This window comes from Culex pipiens, chromosome 2 (genome assembly GCF_016801865.2).
Source record: "Culex pipiens pallens isolate TS chromosome 2, TS_CPP_V2, whole genome shotgun sequence".
NCBI classification, from domain to species: domain Eukaryota; kingdom Metazoa; phylum Arthropoda; class Insecta; order Diptera; family Culicidae; genus Culex; species Culex pipiens.
In genome coordinates, this window is record NC_068938.1 from 80,712,021 (window position 1) to 80,739,718 (window position 27,698).

The 27,698-nt window shown below is 36.6% G+C and overlaps 4 protein-coding genes across 5 annotated transcripts in view; 2 read left to right on the plus strand and 2 right to left on the minus strand.

Annotated features, from left to right (window-relative positions):
* LOC120418290 (cyclin-dependent kinase 12) overlaps positions 1-27,385 on the minus strand; it is a 34,419-nt gene extending 7,034 nt beyond the window's left edge. Inside the window, exons 1-2 of one of the 2 annotated variants that reach the window (XM_039580618.2) lie at positions 27,240-27,385; positions 13,809-14,175 (exon numbers count right to left, since the gene is read on the minus strand). In XM_039580618.2, coding sequence (XP_039436552.1) covers positions 13,809-14,014 — 206 coding nt within the window. In that variant the 5' untranslated portion in view covers positions 14,015-14,175; positions 27,240-27,385. Of the gene's footprint in view, positions 1-13,808; positions 14,176-26,973 lie in introns of both variants that reach the window. The other variant, XM_039580619.2, reaches the window with a different exon arrangement.
* Positions 629-1,111, minus strand: LOC120418292 (larval cuticle protein 65Ag1-like). The gene has a single exon (XM_039580622.2). It carries the CDS (start codon positions 1,075-1,077, stop codon positions 703-705), a length of 375 nt encoding a protein of 124 aa, XP_039436556.1. The 5' UTR covers positions 1,078-1,111; the 3' UTR covers positions 629-702.
* LOC120418291 (larval cuticle protein 65Ag1-like) lies at positions 1,234-1,865 on the plus strand. The gene has a single exon (XM_039580620.2). It carries the CDS (start codon positions 1,234-1,236, stop codon positions 1,738-1,740), a length of 507 nt encoding a protein of 168 aa, XP_039436554.1. The 3' UTR covers positions 1,741-1,865.
* On the plus strand, positions 5,983-6,887 carry LOC120418293 (endocuticle structural glycoprotein SgAbd-1-like). Its single transcript, XM_039580623.2, has one exon. It carries the CDS (start codon positions 6,421-6,423, stop codon positions 6,790-6,792), a length of 372 nt encoding a protein of 123 aa, XP_039436557.1. The 5' UTR covers positions 5,983-6,420; the 3' UTR covers positions 6,793-6,887.
* Positions 27,386-27,698: the final 313 nt, after the last annotated feature.

A 27,698-nucleotide genomic window follows, 5' to 3' on the forward strand; every position in this document is an offset into this window, starting at 1 on the left:
TTTCGCACGTCGTTATTTGACGTTCCGAGAAACATGTCTGGATTATTTTTTGTATAGGTCCAATAAACCAAATTTCTAGGTTTTGCTTTTTGTGTGTTTTTTAAACCGCCTTGAGTCAAAGGTATTTAAAAACACCCAAAAAGCTAAAAAAAACTCCAGATGTGTTTTAATGATTGACTTGAATAAACAATAACATGGCACACAATGACAAACACGTTTTGTTGACCATTCTGTGCATTGTCCCGAAGTTAGGCTGAATTTGGTTGCCGAGGTCCCGAATATTAATTACAAATGTTTACGGTTATCGGCTATGTACGTGTGTCAAACGCGTTCTGACCTATAATCTCTTTGACCAGTTGTCGCACTTACATCATTTTTCAAGGTGTGTCAAGATAGCACGAAAAGATTGAAACTTCTTTAATATAAAGAGTGACAATAATACACGGAGTATTTTCGGTATCTAATGAATATCTTAGAATTGAAATCGAATTTTCGAAATCTGTGAAGCTGGACAAAATGGCGTTCTCAAATCAATTTGGTTAAAAATGCACTTGCGACAAGATAGTACGACAATGACGAAATGTGATCAGTGCAATATTTGATAAGAACAGAAGAATGTAAAAAAACACACACTTTAGAACCAAAATATATTCAGCCATTTATTTACAATAACCACAGTCGAATCTCCGAACCTACAGCAGCTTATTGAGGATTGTTGGGATCAACTGGGGCCACCGGCAGATGAGCTCCCTGCGGGTGGAATCCGGTCTCGTCGGCGGTGTAGGTCAGCTTGATCTGCTGGCCATCGGGCGCCGGGTACGAGAAGGATCCAGTTTGAACCAGAGCTTGAACGGTTTCGGTTCCCGTTCCGTCAGCCTTGGCCACCTGGACCTGCTTGAGGGCTCCTTCGTTCTGAACTTCGATCCCGTCACCGGACTTGAACGCGTACTTGAAGCTACCATCGGGCTGGATGTCCGAACTCTCGCTCACGATCGGCACCGGGGTCGTTCCGGATTGCTGGGGGGCTGCGCAGGCCACGGCGAAGAGGGCCACGAAAACGGCAACGAAGGTGTTCATTCTGAGGCGATGGAGTTGGTTTGGTTGGTTCTGAGTCAACGATGAAACTGAACTGTTCAAACATTTTAATTTCACTTTTATACTAATTCAAGTTTGAAAATACACGAGTCAAAGTCAATGGCGTGTAGTTTTGATAGAAGCTAATAATTAACCTTCATGGAGTTTGACACCTTGCACCTCTACCGTATCCAAATAGTTTCTAGCGATATAAAAGTCCGGCGAACAAATTCAATTAGCATCAGTTTGATCGCGGTTTTTCAACAGATCATCGCCGAAAATACATCTCCCAAAATGAACACCTTTATTGCCGTTTTCGTGGCCCTGTTCGCCCTGGCCGCAGCTGCCCCCCAGCAATCCGGAACGACCCCGGTGCCGATTGTGAGTGAGAGTTCGGACATCCAGCCCGATGGCAGCTTCAAGTACGCGTTCAAGTCCGGTGACGGAACCGAGGTTCAGGACGAAGGAGCCCTCAAGCAGGTCCAGGTGCCCAAGGCTGACGGATCGGGAACCGAAACTGCCCAAGCACTGGTGCAAACTGGATCCTTTTCGTACCAGGCTCCCGATGGCCAGCAGATCAAGCTGACCTACACCGCCGACGAGACCGGATTCCACCCGCAGGGAGCTCATCTGCCGGTGGCCCCGGTTGATCCGAACCATCCTTAGAGATGATGGGAGACGATGCGTCCGAATGTATAAAGTGTAATAGTGAACTAAGCAAAGTGATTCCTATTTTGGATCGTTTACAATACTCATCTTAATAAATTGGTAAAAGTGATTCTCAAGGGAAATTATGTGGTTTCATTGAACCTTTATTTGGTAAATTTTGAAAGAATTTATGTCTTCTTTTGGTACAGGTTGTTTGGAAATGTAGTCAAGACTCGATTATCTGAAGGTTTGTATAGGACTTCGGATAATTGAACCACGAAATTGAATTATTCACCCTCTTAGATGTGCATGAATCTTTGTCCGAAGAGGAAATTTTTTGTAGCTGATCACGAATCCGAGCTCCATTTTTCGATATCTCGTTACGGAGTGGCGGTTAGAACTCTTCCATTTTTGGACATTCAGATTTTTTCATTTAGAGCAAAATTTTCATTTTGAAATTTCGCGATTTTTGAAACTTTGCAGGACTTTTTTTAAACAAAGTAAAAACGTTGTACAAAGTTTTAGAGTAATTAATTACAAATATTTTGATGTTTAAACATAAGGGGTTTGCTTGTAACCATTAAGAGTCATGGCGATTTTATAAAAAAAAATGTTTTTTTATTCTATCCGCCATCATGGATTAAAAAATTCTTAATCGCTTTAGAGTAGTTTAGAGTTCATATTTAAGTCCGACAATCAAAAATAAGTCAACGATTTTTTTCCTGGTTTGAATATCCTTCGTGACATTTTTTCGAGGCCTTCGGATATGCCATTTTGTGGACTGGTCAAAATGGGCATGTGAACATTCGAAAGTCTATATCTTAGGAATGGATGTTCTGATCGATTTGATGTCTTCGGCAAAGCTGTAATAACGACTTCTTTGTATTTTTTGTTTGTTACAAAAAACTATGTCGATTTGTAAATAACAGCAATTTTTCATAATTATCTTTTCTTATCTAAAAATCTAATATGACTTTCTATCACTTAAAACTGAGTTCCCAAAAACCAATCAAAATTTCATACTACATTCCAGACTCGATTATCCGAAGGCCATGAAAAGGTTTTTTCCCTTATTCCCGAATCCCACATTCCCGAATTCCATATCCCCGAAAATTCCACATTCCCGAAAATCACTTTCGCCATTTCCCCGAAAATCATTTTTTTTCCGAAATTTCCACATCCCCGAAAATCATATTCCCGAAAATTCCTTATCCCCGAATGTCATTTATCTGAATGGCCATTTTACCGAACTGTCGTTTTCCCGAATTTACACAAACCCGAATGGTTATTTCTCCGAAAGTTCCATTTTCCCGAATGATATAAACTTAGATATAAACTAAAATGTTTTTTTAGGGATATTTTTACAAAAGTATGACCTTAATATTAAACTCTCCTACGTGTATTTTTAAATATAAAAAAAAAATAAAAAAAAGATAACCGTAGAAGGCCATTCATAAACCACGCGGTTTTGAGATCATCCACGTACAAAAAAAAAGTTTTTTTTTGTATGGGCAATTTTCAGCAAAGCACAATTTTCCAAAACGGTATCCACGTGGTAAAGATTGCACAGCAACGATATCTTTAAGCGACGACTCGAAGCGCAGGAATCAGTTTGTTCTAGATTTTGTTTAACTTTTTAGTTAAATCTAGTTTTATCTAGCTTTTTATCTAGTTAAATTTATCTTTTAAGTTAAAGTTGATTATTGAATTACAAAATGCACCTTTTTAAAATATTTCATCACCGCCATTTTGGGTTAAAAATTACTAAATCACTTTCAAGTAGTTTAAGGGTTATTACCAGAAGTGAACTTTTGACAAGGCCTTTGGATAACCGAGTCTGAACTGTATTTTGATTTTCAACTAAATGCAAAAAAAGCGAAATGATCAATGTATCAAACCGACACTGTCCTGCTATCTTGTCGTTTGTCGCTTTTTGACGTTCCGAGAAAAACGCGTGTTAGTGTTTGGTCATGAATAAACGAAAAATAGAGCACGCTATGTAAACAATAACAAACACGTTTTATTTGGTTGACCATTCTGTGCATTGTCCTGAAATTTGTTTGAATTTGGTTGCTGAGGTCCCGAGTTATAATTACAAACGTTCACGGTAGTCGGGCATGTACGTGTGTCAAACGCATTCTGATCTGAAACCTCTTTGGCCAGTTGTCGCACTTACAGCAATTTTCAGAGTGTGTCAAGTTAGCACGAGACGACATTTTTCGGTTTGTATTGAATATCTCAGAATTGAAATCGATTTTTTGGGTATCTATGTAGGTCAAAGGATGAGGCATTGTGAGCTGCACAAAATGGCTTTCTTAATTCAATTTGGCCCAAAATCGACGTACGACAAGTTAGCTCGACTGCGACGAAATGAGAAAAATAGGCAACTGTATTAAGCGGCACGCTGTTATTTAGATTTGTTTATTAGAAATATGTACTCTGCTAAAGATGTTCTCCTTTTTTACATCATTTGTCACAGTCGGAGTTTTTGTTGGATTCGGTGGAATCAGTTCTTTTTGAAAGGCAGTTGGAGTAACTAAATCTCAGAATCCGGAATTCGAATCCTTTAACTCCACAGACTTGGAAAATATTCAAAATTTAAGTGAAGCTGGAATAAAACGCTCGAAAAAAAATCGGAATTTTTTGAACGTTCAATTGTGGACATGATACTTCATTGATCGCCACATCCACGAACCCGGTCAGGCGGGTATGCCCGTTGTCCAGAACCGCGCGCGCAAAAAAGTGCTTCGATTTTGCTCAAAATTGAAGTGCGTTTTTTTATGTTTGATAATTTTCGCAAAACCATATTTTTCAAAAATCGCAATTTCGTTCCATTTCAACCGATTTTAGCTCGAACGCAAATTAAAGGGCAATCAAGGAAGAATTGATTGAAGTTCGATAAATCCAGCCTTTTATATGAAAAAGTTTTAGAAAAAAAACAAAGTCTGAAAATATTTTTATCGGATTCCTTGAGAAATTTTACGTTACATAATGGACGAGGTTCATTAACAGTCGCGTATTTCAATTACAAAAAAAAATGTACGCGAAAAAATTTAGGCCATCGCTGATATTTTAAAATTATTGCAGTTTTAGTGAAAAAAGTTGTTTTTCCGCTTTTGACATTTTCTCCTCGAAAAATCCTGATTTTACATTTAACAAATCACATATTGGAATCCTGCTAATGAACTTCGCCCATTTTTAAGTTGTTACGTAAAATTGTCCGAATAAAAAAGGCTCTTTGGTCCAGACAACGTAAAAACGGCATTGGATGTTTTGTATAAGTGAAAGATCTTTCAAACTCCTAACTATTTTTTTCTGAAAAGATAACATTATCACCTTTCATTTTCGTCCAAATGAGCTAAAATCGGTTGAAATTGAGTGAAGTTATGGTTTTTTTGAAAAATGTATTTTTAAATATCGACGAAAATTACGAATTTTGGGACCACCCTAGCACTTGGAACTGCTATATTATGAGTCCTTATCATAATCTATCACTTTGCCGAAGCCACCGAATCGATAGAAAAGAATACTGTAGTGCATCGTTTTCTGTCAAAATTTTCTCTAGCTTAGCATGACACAAAAGTTCAATGTCTTCTCAAAACTCAACAATTCGTTTATTCCCTCAATCACGGCAAATGATCTGTAAAACAGACCATCCAACAGTTCACGTTGTGGAATACAGTGTGGACGCGAGGGAAGATGGCTGGCAATTTCAGCCGGCCTGTTCAAATCAAAGCCGCTTCTCCAAGAGTTCCAAGAGACGACGCACGCCGCTCAATTTAGCAGAACAATTTATCGGCCCACTTGCGGCCCGCAATGAACTGCGTGATTCGTTCTTGGGGAGACGCGTCGGTTCCGCAGTGGATGGTTGTTTTGTTTTTAGATCGTCGTTTATGGATGGTCACCTTGTTGTTAGTGGCGGAAGACCTTCAGCGCCAATATTTACAACTAGATGCGCCGTCGCAGTTGTGGAGACCGAACCAGACATTGCGGGTTTCTTCGCTGCCTTGAAGCGGTAGCTTATGATCTTGCTTAGAGTGGGTGCTGCTCTTAATTTATAATATTAGATATCGAAAAATACTGATTTTCTAACCTTGAGCTAGATTTGAAGTTTCAGACATAACTTATCGATATACAAAGTATTTTTTTGTGCGCTTGATCATAAAAAATTGTTGATGTTTGGCCGGGTCAATATTTTCAATGATTTCTGGCAAAAGTAAATTTTCTGCAATTTTTTTTCGCCGCAATCATGATGGCACGAATGACCATCGATGCATATCGGGGAGTATCGCCGACTTGCGCTGGCAAGGTCACCGTTGTTAGCTCACCCCACGAGCTGCTCATCTTTCTCGGACCTGCTAATTGCAACTGCACAGCGAACCTTGAACCACCAACTCCACGATGGACGAGTGTGGACTTGGTCGCGATTTAGCGCATTTCTAAGCGCGCTTGTTGCAACGATATCGTGGCGTGACGTTTCTTAACCTAAAACCAGCGGTGATCTCTTCAGGGTAACCTCTACGATCTATTCGCACCTTTTTCTTCGATGCCGGCCGGCAGGTACGTCCACGATAGTGAATCTTGCCGGTAGAGTTTTGGGGGGAGTATTCATATATAAGCTGAAGGCGGGATTGAAGATTTTATCAGTTATTCAAATTTTCGTGAAGTCAACGAATCCGAACCCAACGATCTGCGAAAATGAAATCCTTCGTCGCAGTATTCGCCGTTGTAGCCCTGGTCGTAGCGTCGGTTATGGCCGCGCCCCAGCAGGGACAGGACTCCACACCGATCCCGATCGTTTCCCAGTCCTCGAACCAGAACCCGGACGGAAGCTTCAACTACGCGTACGAGTCGGCCAACGGCATCAAGGTGCAGAGTGATGGCGAGGCCAAGCAGATCCAGGTCCAGAAGGAGGACGGAACGGGCTCGGAACAGGCGGTGGTGTCCGTCCAGAAGGGTTCGTACTCGTACAACGCCCCGGACGGAACGCCCATCTCGGTGCAGTGGACCGCCGACGAGAACGGATTCCACGCCCAGGGAGACCATTTGCCGGTGGCGCCGGTCGCATAAGGTGAAGAGTGACGGTTCGAAGGAGTGATTTTGAGTAAGGTTCCTTAAGAGTTTTGATATTTGTGTACAGAGTGGTAATAAAGTGATTTAATCGATTCTTTAAAATGTTTTTGATTTATGGTGACCGGTGTCAAATGAGTGTTCGCGAAATTTGTGTCGTTAACTGCAGTAATGAGACATTAAACCAGTGATTCCCAACCGGTGAAGAATTCCCCTTGAACATTAGAAAATCAATGTGTTTAACGTTTTTACTAAAATCCTTAATACCTTTGTGGCCCGTTGAAACTTTATTGCTTGTAAACAATGGGAATTCATTCGATAAGTATCAACAGTAGGATGGTCCACCACCTGAAATCAAAGATTGGCTCATCACTAGGCTAAATTTCAAATTTGAGCTCATTCTGACAACGGGAACTCTTCCCTCTGATCTTTTGATGTTTTTTTTTTAATAAAAAAGTCGTCAAAATGTATTGAGAAATGCAACTGTTTTACTTTTTTACTTGTGGAGGGCGCTAAAGTTATCCGATTCTTACCAATTCTCAGATGTATAACCTTCATTAAATTTAGAACAACTTTCCTCAAGAAACCATATTTTTAGGATTTTATCCCGCGAATTTGTAAGAATTTGTTGAATATTGCGCCCTCCGCAGGTAAAAAACTGCTTTTCTCCATACATTTTACGATTTTTTTCCAAACAAACTTCAAGCAATTAGAAGGAGGGTTCCCGTGGCCAGAAAAAGCTCAAATTTGAAATTTAGCCTTGTGATAAGCCTATCTTTGATTTCAGGGTGTAACCCCGAGAAAGCTCGAATTTGGACCACCCTAATCAAAATCTTTGTTTCTTAGATTTCATCTTTAAATGTGTTTGAAAATATAGGCAAGAACCAAAAATCAATTACAGCTTTTAAAAAGGAAATTGGAAAGAAAACAAGTTTAATTTTATTATTTCAAACTTGAATAGCTCCTTCAAAATAAATTTTTTTTTTAATTAAAAAAAAAAAGCGACGCTATAGGAATGGTTTCGATCATGAGCCGTTCTATTTGTTTTTTTTTGCAGAAGATTGTTTTTTTCGGTTTTTGGTCCTTTGAAAATACTTAAAAACCTGAGCAGCATTAAGCATTGGTAGAATTTCGATTTTTGAGATCATTTTTTTACAAACATACTTTTTTTGTTTTTTTTTTTAATCTTTTCAAGCATTAATGGAACCTTGAAATATTGAGTTATCAAACATTTTTTTATTGAGTTTTGCATACTTTTGAAAAACAAAAAGGTTTTTTGATCACTTTGTATATGTTTCTGTTTTTTGAAAAAAAAAATGCAGTAGGGGAGAGTGGGGACACTTGATCTCTAGCATGTATCTTGTCAGCATATGGGTAAACAGATTAGCTTTGTTCTAGAATGTTTTGCGAAATTTACTCAAACTCATTGTGGAAAATATATTTTTTCTTTGTTTTGATATGTATAGAAAACAATTGAAATTTATTCAAAAAAATTTCTTTTATACATAAATTGTTTGATAAACTTATCAACTGCAAAACCCTCACGCATTTGACGTAAAATTTATCGCAATACTACTCCTAAAATAATTGTTTAAAGAGTGCAATAAGAGAGACTTGGTCTCTGCATTTTAAAAGTTACCATTTTTCAAAGGTTTTGTTCACCAGCTTTTGAAATCATGCTCAATGTAGGTCCAAAATATAATATTTTATATTTTTAAATATTTTACAAACTGTGAAATTCCTGTAACTTCAATCAATAGTTTGGATGAATAAGAAACATTTTGCTTAAGATTTCTTCAAAATGTTAAAAGGAGGATCAAGCTACCACTGTATAGTGGTCCAGATCGCAAAATTAAGTGGAAAATTGATTTTCCAAAAAAATGTGAACTTTTGGAGCTTTGGTGTCTTCAGAAGAGTTGTTGCAAATGGAAAGGGCAACTTTTGATTTGGTTGAAAATTAAGGTGGTTCACGATTAGGGTGATTTTGAAAATCTAACTTTGCATGAATATTTTTTGGAATTTTTTCGTCTTTTAGAAAGTTGTTGGGCTTGCCAATTCAAGCAACTTTGTCTCAGACACAACAATTTTATCTCGTAATCTACGCCTTCTATGACCAAATTTATAGAAAGCATCTGATCAAACCTTCAAAAATCAGTTTTTTTACGTGGCAATTCAGGGTTAAGTTTTAGAGTCGAGTAGTGTTCGTGGGGGAGATCGGTTCGTGAATCGACGCGCGAGAACCCGCGAGAAAGTGATGGAAGTTTCTGGAATTTCTTCAAAAAAGTGTTCGCGGTGTGGCCATGAAAATTTGGCCTTCAGTCGAGTAGTGTTCGTGGGGGAGATCGGTTCGTGAATCGACGCGCGAGAACCCGCGAGAAAGTGATGGAAGTTTCTGGAATTTCTTCAAAAAAGTGTTCGCGGTGTGGCCATGAAAATTTGGCCTTCAGTCGAGTAGTGTTCGTGGGGGAGATCGGTTCGTGAATCGACGCGCGAGATAGTAGTGGAAATTCGGGAATTCGTGTCGTTGTGTGAATTTTGGCGCTATGTCGTGCGCGGTGTAGCAGAGCTATTTCATACTTTTGGGATATTATATTATGAACTGCACGTCACGGATTAAAACGTTAATTATAATAACTCTTCGTTTCGAAAGCCCTTCCCATAGCTTCGTTGCTCGGATGGCACGCCGACGGTAAGAATTAAAAAAATGATTTTATGAATTGCACGTTACCTAATAAAACGATTATTATAATTACACTTCCTTTCAAAGCCCTTCCCATAGCTTCGTTGCTCGGATGGCACGCCGTCGGTAAGAATAAAAAAATGATTTTATGAATTGCACATCGCCGAATAAAAACCAATTATAATTACACTTAGTTTTAAAGCCCTTCCCATAGCTTCGTTGCTCGGATGGCACGCCGGCGGTATGAAGTTTCAAAAAATACGCGATTGAATAAGTCCTTCTCATAGCGTCGTAGCTCGGAAGGCAAGGATCATGTTTCATTTTCTGGTCATATCATCTACCAAGATGAATCCTGACCTTCCCTTTCCTTCCCCTACTAACACAATTCCCCCACTTCCCGTGATGCTTGAAGGAGATGCTGTGGATTCAACGGTCTCATGCGGTGTCAACAGATATAGAGCGACAAACTCTGTGTCTGATGAGTCTGCAACTTCAACTATCGGACTAACATTCCTACCTTTGTTGAACTGCATCTCCTTGGGGGGGCGCCGGTATTGACTTAAAGCAGAGATCTTCAGGGGTTATACAGAGAGGATGATTAGCTCCCACTACTCATCTGTTGGTTCATTGTGTAACTTCAGCTGATCCGTCAATAACGGAGTAGCAGCTCATTGGCAGTCAACCATGCTCATGCTCATGCTCATGCTCATTCAGGGTTAAGTTTTAGAGAAAAGTGATATTCAGAGCACTTTTAGAGCTCTAAAATACAAACATTTTTATTTTTTGACATGTCAATTTGGACTTAAGGGTCAAAAGTTACAGCCATTTTAAGGTAGAAAAGATTCAAATTTAAAACTTAAATATCTCGAAAAGGCGCAAGCCAAAATTTAAGCACCAGGTTGCATTTGAAAGAGGAGATTTAGCACTACAAACTTTGAAAAAATCTCAGGGGTGTTTTTCTTTAAACTCAAGATATCTTCATTTGAAAAAGTCTAATTTTCAAGTTTTTCCAACAACTTTCTACAAGCCGAAAAAATTCCAAAAAATATTCCTGCAAAGTTAGATTTTCATGAACCACCCTAATTTTCAACCAAACCAAAAGTTGCCCCTTTCCATTTGCAACAACTCTTCTCAAGACACCAAAGCTCCAAAACGTCACCATTTTTCGGAAAATCAATTTTCCACTTAATTTTGCGATCTGGGCCACTGTGCACTGACATTTTTAAAACGCTGATTAAGAATATTTTTTTGAAGCACTCGGCATGACTCGAAGAGCTCATCTGAATTACCCTTATCAGCCAAACATAGTTGAATGTTCAAGCTTTCAATTCATGCAAATGCGATACAAAAAAGGTGATCAAGTCTCCCCACTCTCCCCTATTGATATCTATGTCTTTTTTGCTGAATTCCGAATAAAATATTAAACGAGAGTAATTTAGTTTACTGGGTTTGCACGAGGTTAATAAAAAATGGTTGTAGAATTAAATCTTTACGTATTAATAATCTGATTAAAATCCTACGAAATCTTTATTCTATTTAACTCTCTACAAACAAACTTCGCTAGTGCAGTGTCAATCCGAAATTGTATAATGATGTAGCGCGTAACCGTCGCAAGCTTATGGGTATGGCAATATGAGTATCAAACTGCATTGTTTTTCTTATAAAAATGATATTTCAACACTGGTGAGCAATTCTTTTGATTTTTCTTAAACTTTGTAGGGACCTTACCTATGACCAAAGAAGCTATTTTGTATAATTGGTTCACCCATACAAGTCTCCATACAATTTTGGATGCTGTCCATTCAAAAATGGTACGTAAATATTCAAACAGCTGTAACTTTTGAGTGATTTTTCTGATCAATTTGGTGTCTTGGGCAAAGTTGTAGGTATTGTTGAGGACTTTTGAGAAAAATAGGTACACGGGAAAAAATATCGGATTTCTTATCAACTTTTTTTCACAAAAACTCAATTTTTCAAAATACATATTTTTTGATTTTCGAAAATTTTTGATATGTTTCACGGGACAAAAACTCGCAACTTTTGAGCCATAAAGAATCATAGTCAAAAAATCTGCCGCCGAGCTATAATTTTTTGATGTTTAGTGATTTTTGGAAAAAAAATCGAAATTTCATGCAAAAACAAATTTGACGTAATTTTTTATGTAAAATTGAATTTTCAATCAAAAAGTACTTTATAGATTTTTTGATAAAGGGCTCTGTTTTCAAGATAAAGCCTCCGAAAGTTTGATTTGGCGAAATATTTGCAGTTTTTTGATTTTTTAAAATAGTGTCCATGAGTGAACATTTCCAAAAATATTTTTTTTTTTAAAGTTCAGATTTTTTTTATGAAATTGTCTAAGAGACATTGAAGATTGGACCTCTGGTTGCTGAGATACAGCGGCTTAAAGAAAAAGAAACATGAAAATTGAAGTTTCCTAAGTCTTACCCAAACAACATGAAACATTCGTGAAATTTTCCGATCTCTTCGCAAAAAAATATTTTGAAAAAAATTAAATCAAAACTAGCATTTTAAATGGGCGTAATATTCAATTTTTGGACCTGATTTGATAATTTTTTTCCGTGTACCTATTTTTTTCTCAATAGTCCACAACAATACCTACAACTTTGCCGAATACACCAAATTGATCAGAAAATTCACTCAAAAGTTACAGCTGTTTCAATATTTACGTACCACTTTTGAAAAAGCCAAAGCAGCCAAAATTGTATGGAGACACAAAATAGCTTCTTTGTTCATAGAAACGGTCCCTACAAAAAATAAAAATGGTAATAGAACAGTATATATTTGTCATTTTGGTCATGAGTAACATAACCACCTGGACCTTTTTAATTACAAGTTTGACTTGTTTTATATGCATTTTTCTCATAAAAAAAGTCATAACAAGAAGGTAATTTTGTGCTATTTTTCTGACTAAACATTTTCAATTTTTCATGGGTAATAATATTAATTTATAACAACAAATGTGAAAACAAGTCTAAATTGAAAAAAGAGTATGGAAAGATATAAAAAATATTAGACAGGCAAAACATGATTTTGTTAAAAGCTTTTAAAAAACTTGTATAGGTGGGGCAAGTGTACCATATGATTTTAAGTATGGAACAAACAACAAGTTTTTTTTGGAAATAAATACGTAAAAGTTCTTAAAACCTGGTAAAAATTATATAATAATTGCCCTGCAAAATAAATACATAATGTTAAAACTTACCATTTATCTTTTGAATATATATTTTTTTTTGAAAAAGCGAATCATTATTATTTCACATAATCATGAAAGAAACGTTTCAAATACATTCTAATCTGATGTGTTTAAGTGTTAACAGTTCAATTGTAAGAAAATTAACATATTGTTTTATGAATTGTCTTTATGCCCTACTAGTTGAGTAGAGCGTACTGAGAATAAATAATTTTAAAATAAATATTTTATGATGCAAAACTGGATTTTTAGTCAGACCTGAAATAAGATGATTATCAAAAAAATCGACAGATTTTCTACATTTCAACGGGGTTTAACGAGCATTTCTTTAGCTTGTTACACTTGCCCCTATAATTCTCGATTACTTTTTCAATACAATCAATGTGCCATGGGGGCAATATTTACCACGACATTATTGAAAATTTTCAGCTGTATCAGTTGGCCATCGAAACTTTTCAAATTGCTTCATCATTCTGACAAATCTGGAAATTATTTTCAAACTGCAATCTCCATTCCATCATCGCCGCGTCATCACCCCCGTACGGGTTCAATCCAGCGCAGGGTAGATTGCGGAGTGGGTGTTCTGTTCATATTCAGCAAACCAGCCAAAGTGTCCCCCTCCAAAAAAGTGACACCACGTTTCATTTGCGCCTTCCATATTTATTATTTATTTATATATTATTTACTTCAGAGTCCAATCCAGTCAACCCAGTCCCGCTTCGTAGCTGTCTATCCACATCATTTGCGCGTTGTAGTTGTGTTCTACAGTCGTAATTTTTAATAAACACATTGATTTCGATATAATTTGGTCAAATGTTAATTGATGAAACTCGTTTTTAGTCCTAAGATATTCTGTCTGTGTAAAGTTTACCAACCGAATATCCGAGCCTAGCTTCAAAAAAAAAGAATTTTGGGTCAAGAGACCACACCACCAACATCGATCTGTCTAGAATGTGTCCAGCGCGGGAGGTTCCTCTCCACACGTCGTCGTCGGCTCACTTCTCCGACCGTCAATTGTCACGTTTGCGGGCAAATTTGAAACATAAACGCCGGCAAGTGTCGCGAAAACGTGCCACGAATTTGTGCAATAAATAACCCAATTAAACCCGGCTTCGCCATACTTACCACATATCGCGCAGGCCATCACGGATGCTGACCAGGCTGCCCCGGCGCTCGGACTTGGGCTTGTCGGACCGGTGGCCACCAAAGTGCCAGAAGCGCAGCCGCTTGTGGTTCTCGTCCTCGTAGAACGGGTTCAGGTGCTCCGGGTAGTCGTAGACGGAGTTGGTGCTGCCGCTGCGCTCCGCAGTGGCGTATCCGTACGACGACATGAGGTGACTTCACTGATTTCCGGACTTGAACTTTTTTTTTCTTCTGCCACTTCTGACTTGTTTGTTTCTTCCCTCGCGCAAGCTTTTGACACTTAAATTGCACTCATCTGTGGTCCGGCTGGAATTTTAGCAGCTGGATGTTAATTCGACAAGTTTTGCCCCTAGAACACACAACGACGAAATGAGGATGTTATAAATCTTGGATGATAATTTCGCGCGGCCAGTGCAGTCCACAAACACATTGTAAGTCCAAGCGAATTCGAAATCACGCGGCCCACTTCTTGGTACAGATCGTCGCAACTATGGGTATCTCTCGCTCCGAGTTGGTACGCGATATCTTATCAGGTTGGCATGTACTGTGTAAACGTAGGCCCTGGAACACCTTATCAGTGCAAACTTTGGTTTGGGGCGGTAAAAAGGTCTACCTGTTGAGGCGGAGACCGACGTTGTTGGTGAAGACCAGGACGTGTGGTGTTGATTAGCGCCATTACCACCGTAAGCTTTATGTAACTTGATGGGAAATGTGGTGATCACATTTTAGGTGTTTTTTGGTAGCGGAATGTGATTAGTAATGGGATTTTTTTTAAGATGGGTGATAAAAACGCCGCTTGACTGCGATTGCTAGTATTCTTTAGACTCTTCGAGTTGTGGAGTTTGTTTTTTTTAAATGGCAAAAAATCATTTTTTTTCAATGCATAGAGCATAGAGGGCATCTAAGGGTTAAAAAATCAATAAGCCTGAAATTATTGTTGTGTGCTTTTCAAAAATCCAATGAATCTTATATTTGATATAAAATTAATTTGGTTTTTTTTCTGTATCGATGGAAACGCAGCAAACGTGCATCGATTTGCTCAAATACGAAATGCTCTAAACATGAGATATTTACTAAAAGTAATTCAATGACCATGAGAAAACAACAAAAGGAGGCCTAAGTATTAGAGGATGAACTAATTATGTTAAAAACAGATGCGATATAGCCTCACCTCAAACTAGGGTTTAGTTTCCTTTAATGTTGTATGACAAAGATGAGAATTTTCAACATTTTTGGAAATTCAATATTCTTTCTTCACAAAAACTGGAATATCTCAGCTCAAAGTTGATGAAACTGCAAAGTTGCTGAGACAAAAATCTTCGTCGGAAAATTTCCTAAAAGATGCATGTATTCGTTCAGATGAGGAAATTTTTGTGTTCAATACCGAGGGGAAAGATTAAAAAGAAAGAAAAGCAAAACTCGTCTAATCTAATCATCTAATCAGACCCTAGCGCAGCCAATCTTTCGAAGGGATCCTGGAGAGTGCCTTAGGTTAGATGACGCCTAGCACTCTTCTTGTCATTTATTAACATTTGTAGTGCGCCATTGCATTGAAATGCATTGAAACATCACAAGCGTTAAAGCGGCCAGGCCTACTGCGTAAAGCCGTATCGCAGAGATGACTCGTAATTGGGTTGAGTTTGAGCACTGAGTGTTCGAACAACAACACAATTCTGAATCGACAGGGGAGGAAGAAGCGTGAGGACACACCACCATACGCTCCGAGATTTGGTTGTATTCGTTGGGAGCACCATGCTAAGAAGGTTTGGTACTCCGGGACCCTCTGGGATGGGACATTGTATTTCCACGAATGCCCTGGACACTATTTGCCGTGGTTAAAGCGCCACAACTCGCTCTCTGTAACAGTATTCCTAATTCCAGTCCACGCTCACCAAGTCGTCATGGCCTAGTGGTTAGCATTTTTGCTTACCAATCCAAAGGACGGGGGATCGAACCCCGCCTCGAGCGACTTTGATTTTTCGTTCATATTTATCATTTCAAATTCATGTGTTCTTAACTTTCTCGTTGGGAGCAGATGGGCATCGAGAACCCAGAACAATTCGCTTACAAAGCGAACACCGTAACCAGTCAGCCACGGCCGCTCCTCAAAAGAAAAGCAAAACTCGTATTTTTAAACTTAAAAGCTGCCAGGAAAGTGAAAACAAGGTTTTAAAAAACCAAATCGATACATTAACTTTTTTATTGGACCACAGACCACAGACCTTTTTGGTAAAGGCTATTTGTAAATTTTAAGATTTTCCTTTTTTCTAAGCAGATTTGGTGAAATTGTAGAAAAAACTGACTTAAAAAAATGCTCAGGGAACATGGTAAACGATTTTTCCGAAAATTTGCATGTATGAGAGAGTTGCTTCCAACATGAATATCTATCATTTGAGAACTGAGCACATTGATTTCCTCGACTTTTTTTTGGGAAACGCTAGTGCTTCGTCTTTAATTGTGTCACCAAAGACAACAAGTTTTTAAAAAATCCAGTTTTTAATGTAAAAAACTAACTTAATCCACCTGTGTGGTTGATGCCTTCCTCACTTTTTACCAACAATGGGTAATATGAGTGGTTTGGACACATTTTTCAGCTATTCTTTTAGGTCCAGAAAAATAAGTACACAGATATAACTTAAGTTGTCATAACTCGAGACAGGGTTGCCAGATTTTCTATTATGTTTGAAAGGTCTCTTGATTACCTAACCAACGATGGGTTGGATGATGGTTCCGGACATCGTTCACATACATTGAAGTGAGATCCGGCTTCAAAAAAGCACATAAATATCACTTAAGTGGTCATAACTCGAGACAGGGTTGCCAGATCTTCGATGTTGTGGACTCGTTGGAAAGGTCTCTTGATAACCTAAACAACGATGGGTCGGATGATGGATCCGGACATCGTTTACATGCATTTAAGTTAGACCCGGCTTCAAAAAAGTACATAAATATCACATAAGTGGTCATAACTCGAGACAGGGTTGCCAGATCTTCGATGTTGTGGACTCGTTGGAAAGGTCTCTTGATAACCTAAACAACGATGGGTCGGATGATGGATCCGGACATCGTTTACATGCATTTAAGTTAGACCCGGCTTCAAAAAAGTACATAAATATCACATAAGTGGTCATAACTCGAGACAGGGTTGCCAGATCTTCGATGTTGTGGACTCGTTGGAAAGGTCTCTTGATAACCTAAACAACGATGGGTCGGATGATGGATCCGGACATCGTTTACATGCATTTAAGTTAGACCCGGCTTCAAAAAAGTACATAAATATCACATAAGTGGTCATAACTCGAGACAGGGTTGCCAGATCTTCGATGTTGTGGACTCGTTGGAAAGGTCTCTTGATAACCTAAACAACGATGGGTCGGATGATGGATCTGGATATCGTTTACATACATTTAAGTGAGATCCGGCTTCAAAAAAGTACATAAATATCACATAAGTGGTCATAACTCGAGACAGGGTTGCCAGATCTTCGATGTTGTGGACTCGTTGGAAAGGTCTCTTGATAACCTAAACAACGATGGGTCGGATGATGGATCTGGATATCGTTTACATACATTTAAGTGAGATCCGGCTTCAAAAAAGTACATAAATATCACATAAGTGGTCATAACTCGAGACAGGGTTGCCAGATCTTCGATGTTGTGGACTCGTTGGAAAGGTCTCTCGATTACCTAACCAACGATGGGTCGGATGATGGATCCGGACATCGTTTACATGCATTTAAGTTAGACCCGGCTTCAAAAAAGTACATAAATATCACTTAAGTGGTCATAACTCGAGACAGGGTTGCCAGATCTTCGATGTTGTGGACTCGTTGGAAAGGTCTCTTGATTATCTAAATAACGATGGGTCGGATGATGGATCCGGACATCGTTTACATGCATATAATTGAGATCCGGATATATGTGAAAACACATTTTTATACATAACTTTTGAACTACTTATCGAAACTTCAAACAATTCAATAGCGATGTATGGGACCCTAAACCAATTCGAATGCAACTGGTTCGATCAAAATCGGTTCAGCCAGTGCTGAGAAAACTTGGCAAGATTTTTGAACACATACATACATACACACACACACACATACACACACACAGACATTTGTTCAGTTTTCGATTCTGAGTCGATATGTATATATGAAGGTGGGTCTTCGAGCTTTTAATAAAAAGTTCATTTTTAGAGCAGGATTATAGCCTTACCTCAGTGAGGAAGGCAAAATTGATTAGAAAATTATTGATTTTCCGTACGTTCTACTCAACTAGTGGGGCAAGACGAACAACCCGTTGGGGCAAGAGGAACAATGCATGAAACAACATATTAATTTGCTAACAATTGAACTGTTGTCACTTAGATACATCAGATTAGAATGTATTTGAGACGTTTCTTTAATTTTTAGATTAAAAAAATAATATTTTACTAAAAATTTGATCGATTTACGAAAAAAAAAACTGTAACTTAGATGATAAAAAGTAAATTTTCATGATATCACTATATTTTGTATGGAATTTTTTTTCAACAATTGTTTATCATTTTTTAAATACTTTTATGTTTTTATTTCACAATAAAATATGTTGTTGCAGCAATTCGTTATTTTTTCCATACTAAAAATCCATATGGTACACTTGCCCCACCTGAACATGATTTTTTAAAAGCTCTCAACAAAAATAACCAAAAGTTAAATCATACTTTATAATAGGTGCAAATCATTGGTAGAGACACTACTGATCTAGGAAAAATAGCATTTTGATAAAATGAGCCTTAAAACGAACCCTAAGCCTTATTTTGTACATTCCAAATATTATAAGAAAACAAAGGTTTTGAAAAAAACTTGATTCAATCTTATGCCCAGTGGCGTTTTGCCCCATATTCCCCTAACAGTATTTTTTAAACGACCGGTCAATTGTTTTTGAATAAGATTTATTTTAGAATTATTTTGTCTGCATTAAGCACTTTGCAAAAAATCTCCAAAATATTATTTAAACAGACTCCTCCACGCTCTGATATGGTCCCATTTTTTGCAGATTCCATGAGACAATTTTAAAGCAAAAAACGAAAAAACAATTTGAAAAAAATAAAATTGTTATCGGCTCGGGTGATTTATTTTTATTTTAATATTGTCTTGAATTTATAACAAAAAATGATACTTATAAACAAGCACCTTAACACCTAAACTCCCAAGCTCAAGAAAATTAGTAATTTGAGTGGAAATTCCCCCCTTTTTGAGCTTGGGAGTTTAGGTGTTAAATAAAAAAATCCAGATTGAATATCTGTTCATGTTTAAACTTATAAGTACAACGATTAAAGGCATGACTCAAAAACAAATTGAAAAGACAACATTTGACGATAGATCAACTATAGTTCTTTTGGAACTAGTTTTTGAGAAAGAGACTTTCTGTCAAGAAAGGCCTTAACACTTATTTTTCAAAATGGATTATAAAATAAAATGCAAATATTTTGAAAACTTACAAAAGCAAAGATTTTTCTAGAAACTTATAAAAAGTATTAAAAAATAATATATACATATATCTCATTAATTGAAAACAGTATGAAAGTTTTTTATAAATTAATTATTTAGCATGTTTGGAATGATCTTATAAATAAACAGTATTAACGAAAATTTTATATTTAGCCTACTTTTCTGTACCAAAAATAACAGAATCGAATAGTAACCCATTTCAAAACAAATGCTGAAAATTTCTACTTTTCAGCACTTGTTAGGAAAAGTTATACTTTTCAACATTTTTTTTTTGATTTGAGCGATTCATTGACTCAATGCAAGGACATTTGTCCTATAATTCTGTCCAAAGGGTGTTTTTCGGAATTGCAAAAAACGTTGTATGGAACTCGTTGCAAAACTTGATTTTTCATCACTCGTCGTATTTATCTAACTCGGTAAACCTCGTTGGATAAATGTACGACTCGTGCTGAAAAAATCCTCTTTTTGCAACTTGTTGCATAAAGTACTATTTTCATTCAAATGTGAAAAGCATGCCTGGTTTTTAACATTGTTTAATGTTGTGCCCTCTTCCACTCGACTATGGTTCACAAGTTGAGGGACATAAAACTTGCAATAAATAAAAAAAATCGAAACATCATTTGTTTCCATTACTTTTATGTTTTGTAAGATCTGTTGTCCCTAAACTATTGTTTTCTAAAATGATTTAAACGCCTTTTATTGATAATGAGTTTGGACGTGAAATTTCTTGTTGCCGAAAATTTGACGTTTGTCAGAAGTTTTTTTTTCGTTTTCATCTTTTGAACTATTTTTACAAAATTTCACTACTTGTTTTTGGATTTGTTCTTCGGGTCTGTTTGTTCTGTAAAAATGCTAAAAAAATAAAATTGAAATAACAAGCGAAAGTTTGAACATTTGCATTTTAAACTAGTTTAGTTGACTAAAATTTATAGAAACTAATGATATCCATAAAATGTAAATTAGGAAGAAAACTTTTTTTTAGCGAAATGGAAAACTTTTTGCTGTACTGTACATCGAAAATTTACAAAAAAAAACCCGATTTAATATCACCAGAGGTGAAATAGAGCCTTTCTTACAAAATGATGAAACTCCGAGATATATTTTGGTGCAATTATTTTTTCAAAAACATAATGATACCATCCAGTGAGAATTTTACCTAAAGCTTCGAATCTTTTAAGGGTTAACCTCAAATGCCATTTTTTTTTAATTTCAGAAGTACATTATTTGTCGCAAGACATTTAAATTTAATTAAGAAAAACATATTGGATTGACATTATTAGAAAAAAATAAAGGGTACTCAGTCTATAATGTTAGTCTATGATTAACTTAAAAAAATATGTATCGCAATTGCACTTTGTCGATCAATTATGAGAAGCCAGAAAGAACACTTTCACGCGCAGCGTAAAACGCGCAAGCGTAAAAGCGCTGGCGTTGAAGCTTCGACTTGACGACTTGTCGAGCTTTCGAGCGAGAACGAGCCGGGACTTCGAATTTGATGTTCAATATATGATTTTGTATAAATCCAAAAATTTAATAGGAAAAAATAGGGTAAAAACAAGACGAAAAACACTAAAATCGCTATATCTCTGGAAATACATTTTGGAAAAGCTTCAAATTTTGGGCCCAAACAGTTTATGGCGCATATTTTCGAATGGCTTTTTGTTTGAAACTGAATTCTTTAAATTTGATAGTGTTATCTGTAAAATAGTCCAAAAAATACCTCTAAAAATGGCTTTGACCACATTTACTGGTCGAAAATTGTGAATCGAAAAATAAAATGTTCGTCTCCGACCCCACGGCTACAGATCTGGCTTTTAAAAATTGTGGGTTTCACGAGCGGTTTTCCAGTGATGGAAGACACAAATTTTTAAGAGCGGATACAGACATCGGCCATGTATTTCAGAAAAAGAGCTCGTAATTCAGACTTTGAGTTCCGGGTTTCGGGCCAAAATTCAATCGAAAGAGCGCATCTAAACCTTCAATTTAGTAATAGGATTTTTTCCTGGGACGAATCCTCGCCGTGCACGAATTTTTTTAGATTTCTGAAAAAAGCGTTTTTCCAAAAGCAAACCTTAAACCTTTCTTTTGTAAGAAAGGCAAAACAAAAGGTTTTTGAATAAACCCAAATATGCTTAAAATGATTCAAAACGCAGGAGAATGCAATTGAAATTGATTTCAGCTTATTGTACTTGAATTTCCTCTGATTTTTCAGCCTGGTTTTGAAGAAGGGAGGGGGGCATATGTAATAGCCTTATTTATTAAAAAAAACCTTAGAGAATCATGGTCAAAAATTAATTTAAAAAAACCTTGCAAGAAATACGAAATGTCAAAATGAAAAATATTGTTTTCAATGAAAAAAGAGAGTAATCTTATGAGATGGTGTAGATTTGAAAAGTACATTAAATTTCCCTTCTATTGACAATAAAGTTTTATTTCTTCAATTTGAAAATTGTAAACCTTTTTTTAAAATTAAACATAATAATTTTGATTATAGACCACAACTAACAAAATTTAAATATCTTGTTAATGGTTGAACATAATGAAATTAAAGCAAAATTGTGATAAAAGGTGCACAATTTCAACAACAGAAAATTGCACTATAATGGAAAAGTATTCAGAAGAAAAGGTCTTCCCCCCAGGGGGCAAACGCTGTTAATCTTTCCCCCTTTGTGCAATAAAAGCGTCAATAAACTATCCAAGGGTGTAGTAGCATCCACAACAACAAGCAAATCTCAGCCAAGTGGAACAAAATAAGTTGCTGAGTTGGAAAATGGACTGTGTTTATCTTTTTTTTTATCGAGCTTTACCTGCAAGTTAAGCCTCGTGTGAGCTGATCTGTGAGCACCTCTGCGATGTAATTGACGCTCGAGACTCTGGGCAAGATGCAACAGCACAGCAACAAGTTGATTTGCTAATTATTTTATCGTACATCGTTTGCCAACGGTGCAAAAACTTGATGCAAGAGAACGTTATCCAATCGTTGCAGGTTTTACACCCTGCTGAGTTTGCCAAAGAATGCATGATAAAGTTAGGATAAGTATGACTGGAGCCGGTTAATCACTGCAAATTAAATGCAAATATAAAGTTTATCAAATGCTTATTCTAAAAATTAAAACAAAAAAATCTATCAAAGCTATTTTAACTTTAACATGTGTTAGTAATTTTGTCAATTCTAAATTTTCTAAAACATTAACAAATATTTCTAAACGAACTATCGAGCTACGTCACCTATGCCAAATTGACAAACACTAATCGATTTCTAAACTGAAAAATCTCATTTATTAATCATCAACCTGGTCATCCACGTAAGTTCACCTTTAACTACTGTGCTGACGTCAGTCGTGGTTTAATATTATTGTGTTGTGACGAATTCAAACCGAAAATGTTTCCATGTATGTTTGCGACCGAGGACAATGCTGCACAAGAATGGGTTTTATCAGCTGATTGGTGAAAATTACCTTCATTATTTTATCTCAACCATGACTTCGTTACTTGTGTGCTAGTTTGTGATATTTAGTAATATTTAGTAGACATTTGAATTAAACTTTGTATGAGATTCTTAACTAAAATCTTTAAAAAAACATGTGCAAATTTTAAAGAATATAAATTATTGCTAACATTAAAATTATTCAAAAAAAAAAAAACATATGAACAGCAGATTACACACGTGCGACGATTGCCTTATCGTATCATCCGTCAGTTGACAGAAAACAGACACAAGCTGACTTATTCTTGACCGTGCAAGGTCTTGTTTACTTGCTCACCTGAGTAATTTATTTAAAACTCGTTAAACGTCGTATGACGCGGAGCAGTGACACTTGATAATGAAGTTTTGAGGCGGTTTGGTGCAAATTTAAGAGTGAAAATTTCACTATTACAATTAACTATCTAAATAAACAAAAACAAAAAAAAGCTAAATATTGAAATTTTGTATTTGCATGGGCATTTTAAATTTAATAACATTTGACTTGTTTGTTTGCAGCAATTTATTCAAACCATCAACCCACAAGAAAAACTAACCTGAAAAAGTGAAACGCTTTTGCTTTGATTCACAAGTGAACGGTGTATTCACAAAGCCCGGTGCATTCGTAATGCTTGTTTGGGTTTTATCGAAGAGTGCAGTCTTCTTCTTGTCGGTTATCGTTAATCATGAATACACACCACGACCACCGAGTCGAACAGTAGGCTTTGTTCTCAAACGCGGCTTCGTGGTAAACGATTTATTCATGTTTTTTTTCGTTTACAGTAGGCCACGCACACTTTCGATAAGCTCGCACACTCAGGCATGTCGATATGTGTGTAGGTTTTTTATTTCATGTGAAAGTTTTATTGGATTGATACGCGCGTTCTGCTGTTTATCTTATCAAATGGATAATCTATGCTAACTTTAGTGAGGGAATTAGTACATTGCATCACAGTTATGTGAACCACGTGATAATTTGCTTTGAATGTAACATTGTATCAAAAATGATGTCTTCATATCTTTCAATTATGAGTTGAAAATATGAGAAAAAAAAGGTTTGCAATAAACCATTTAGAAGACAATCCATACTATTTGTGAAACGGAAAGATATAAAACAATCATGATTTTTTTTGGTTTTACATAAATATTTTTTTAAAATTTAAATAATTTAAATAAATAAACAGCGTTCTAGGTCTCGCAAATAATGATTTGAACGTGATTTTATTGTTAAAATTTGTTTTTGTGTTTTCCTATATTTATTGCCATAGAAATTTCAATTGCTTTGAACAAAATTTTAATTTTAGGGCATCAAAAAGGGTCTGGAAAATTATTGTGTTGGAAAAAATCATTGTAGAAGATCATTCTTACGCCCAAAAAATTACGTGTTACAACTTTTTGCGTTCCTCACTATAAAAAGAAAGGCCATAAAATCACTCGAATAAAGAACTTCTAAATTTTTAGACCTATTTCACGTATACATATCAACTCAGAATCAAATTCAGATTAAATGTGTTGGTGTTGAAATGTTAATCAAAAAATTGTAACTAGATTATTTTCGGACTGGCTGGGGATATTGACCATTAGGGGAAAGTGGGCCAAGTGTAACAAGCATGTTCGTTCAACCCATTAAAAACGTTAAAAAATCTGTCGGATTTTTTTATAATCATCTTATTTCAGGTCTTGACTAAGACTTTGATAGAACAAGTTTAAAAAAAATTCTGTTTTCAATGTAAAAAAATGATTTTCAAATTTTTGATTTTACGTACGTTCTACTCAACTAGACGAACAACCTGTTGGGGCAAGATGATCAATGCATGAGACAACATGTTAATTTGCTAACAATTGAACTGTTATCACTTAGATACATCAGATTAGAATGTATTTGAAACGTTTCTTTCATTTTTAGATTAAATAATAATATTTTGGTTATAATTTAGTCGTTTTTACGAAATAAAAATTATTACTCAGATGACAAAAAGTAAAATTTCATAATATCATTATATTTTGTATGGACAATTTTTTTTTAACAATTGCTTATCAGTTTTAAGTACTTTAATGTATTTATTTCCCAATAATTCCCCCAATGTTGTTGCAGGAATCCGTAATTTTGTCCATACTAAAAATCCATATGGTACACTTGCCCCATCTGGACAAGACTTTTTAAAAGCTCTCTACCAAAATAACCAAAAGTTAAATCATACTTTATAATAGGTGCAAGTCATTGGTAGGGACACTACTGATCTAGGAAAAATAGCATTTTGATTTAATGGGCCTTCAAACGAACCCTAAGCCTTATTTTGAACTTTCCAAATATTATAAGAAAACATAAGTTTTGAAAACAACTTCATTAAATCTTATGTCCCGTGGCGTTTAAGTCGTTTTGGCGGTTATGTGGTAGTAGAATTAGCTAATTGCATTGCTAGCAACAATGCCTCATACTGGAAATAATCAAAATTGTAGGAATTACGACCGTACGAGCGATTGTTCCTCTTGCCCCATATGGTCGTCTTGCCCCACCTTCCCCTATAATCTCATTCGATCCGTCTTGGGGCCTAGTAGGGGAAATTCTCGTATGTTTGGCAGGTTAAGCACTCGCTCCTAACTCCATCCAATTAGCTGATTTTTACTATTAAAACAACTAATTTTGTTGAGCTATTTATCACTCGATTTCAGTTGAAAATGCTTTTAATTAGCTTTAACTGAATGTCTAAGTTCTGATCAGCCAACATTAGAGGCACGCTGGAATTAGAAGCTGTTCCCCTAAGTCCCTATTGAAAATATGTAAAATATTTCAAAAGATTTGCTAAAATCGGTTTTCACTAAAGACCGGAAGGTTGTAAAAAGGGTAATTTTTGTAAAAATCTACAATCACTTAACTTAAAATAGTGATGTCAAGTAGAATAGATAAATTGTGCAGAAAAGTAAGTAAATTAGCGCGGTTTTCTGCAATCAACATGGAAATTTTGGACTATTTTACGTTGCTTTGCAGTTGTTTGTTCACCTTTTATATTGAAACATCAACTTATCGTAGATTTGGGAATATTCCAAATCTTACGTCGAATTAGTAACATACTTACTTTTGAGCAGTTCTCTCAAATTTCGGTCATTCGATTTTTTTTGTATTTTTTAATCCGAAAAATCTGTATCTTTTGAAGGAATTTTTGATCGATTTGGTGTCTTCGGCAAAGTTGTAGGTATCGACACAGACTACACTGAAAAAAATTATACACGGTAAAAAAATTGGTGATTTTTTATTTAACTTTTTGTCACTAAGACTTGATTTGCAAAAAACACTATTTTTATTTTTGCTTTCATTTTTTGATATGTTTTAGAGGACATCAAATGCCAACTTTTCAGAAGTTTCCGTGTTGTGCAAAAAATCTTTGATCGTGTTATGAATTTTTTAATCAATACTGATTTTTTTCAAAAAATCGAAATATTGGTCGCAAAAAATGTTCAACTTCCGTATTCTATTTATAGTTTCAAAATTTAAACTTAAAACAAAAAAACTTGTTCGACAAGTTTCCCTGAAAAAAAAAAACAAATATTAGAAAGCCACTTATGATCCGGGAATCCCCAATATTAGCCTCAATAAGCCTGATCATCATTGTCATCAATAAATTTAGCAGCCACCACATCAGTGGAGACTCAACGACGTCATTAGACTTGCAAACTCCTTCCAGTTATGTCACATTCTATCACTTCCAGCCTTCAGACCTTCACGACGCCGGTACGCCACACGGCCGGAACCTGATCAGGTGGGTCGCCGGCCGCCAATCGCCCGCGGAAAATTTGAAATTTTAATCCATTCCACGACTGACATTGGGTTCGGTGCTTATTCTGAAGGAGGTTGAACACACTTTGTTGTGTGTACATCAACCACACACTCGTGCAACGACTTGAGAGAGTGTTTCAAGTTGGCGCGGAATTTACACAATACTGTTTTTTCCTCTGACAGCGTGTGTTTGCGTGTTATTTTATTGTTTTTTGCACAGCTGCCGAGACTTGAACGCAGAACCCATCTCTTCAGAGGGGTTAAGCGCGCAAGCCAAAAACCGACGAAAAAATCGAAGCAAAATATAGAATATGTTTATTTTTAGGCCGCCGTCGGCCAATCTGTTGTTGGCTGTTTTTATAATTTTCACTCGTTCACTCTCGCTCTCGGGTTTTTCTTCAGCAAAAATTTTCACCGTTTGATCACGTCACTGGTTTATTTTCTTCTCACTCTATCTCTCCCCCTCAATGGCAATGCACTTAATCCCACAAATCGAAAAGCTGCCCAAATTTGCTTCTCCAATTAGCGCCCCGTGGCGCGTCGCGTCACACGCCTGATCCACGCGTCGCGTCAAATCGGCGTCGTCGTCGTCCGGATTAGGGCGCGCAATGCTTCGGGATGACTTTTTGGGAAGTCACTCTCCGGGCCATGACTCACCACGAATCCCTCGCGAAACGGTACCTTGGAAACGAAAAACGAAACAATCTTAATCGGCTCGCGTTCTCTCGTCGACTGAGTCGGGTTGAGTTGAGTCGGAGTCGGAGCGTGTTGAGTAAACTTTGAGCGTCACGGCGGCGATGATGAGCGGTAAGTGTAGTCGGTGCAGCGAGTTGAGAACGAACCCGATCGAATGAGCCAAGTAGTTGAGACTGACGTCGGTCGGTCGGTGTGATGGTTGGTGGAATAAGAAAGAGTGACGAGTCCATGCAAAGGTGCGAAGAGAAATAAAACTAAAGATTTAAGCAGAATTATGGTACACACTTTTTATAATATCAAAGACTATCATAGTGAAACTAATTACTTTCCCAAAAGTGAGCTGGAAGTAAAAAGAACTAAGCTGAAAATAAATAATGGGCGTTGCCCAATGCATTCTTCTATGATTAGAATACATTTTGGAAATATTTTTTTTAAATGCTTGTT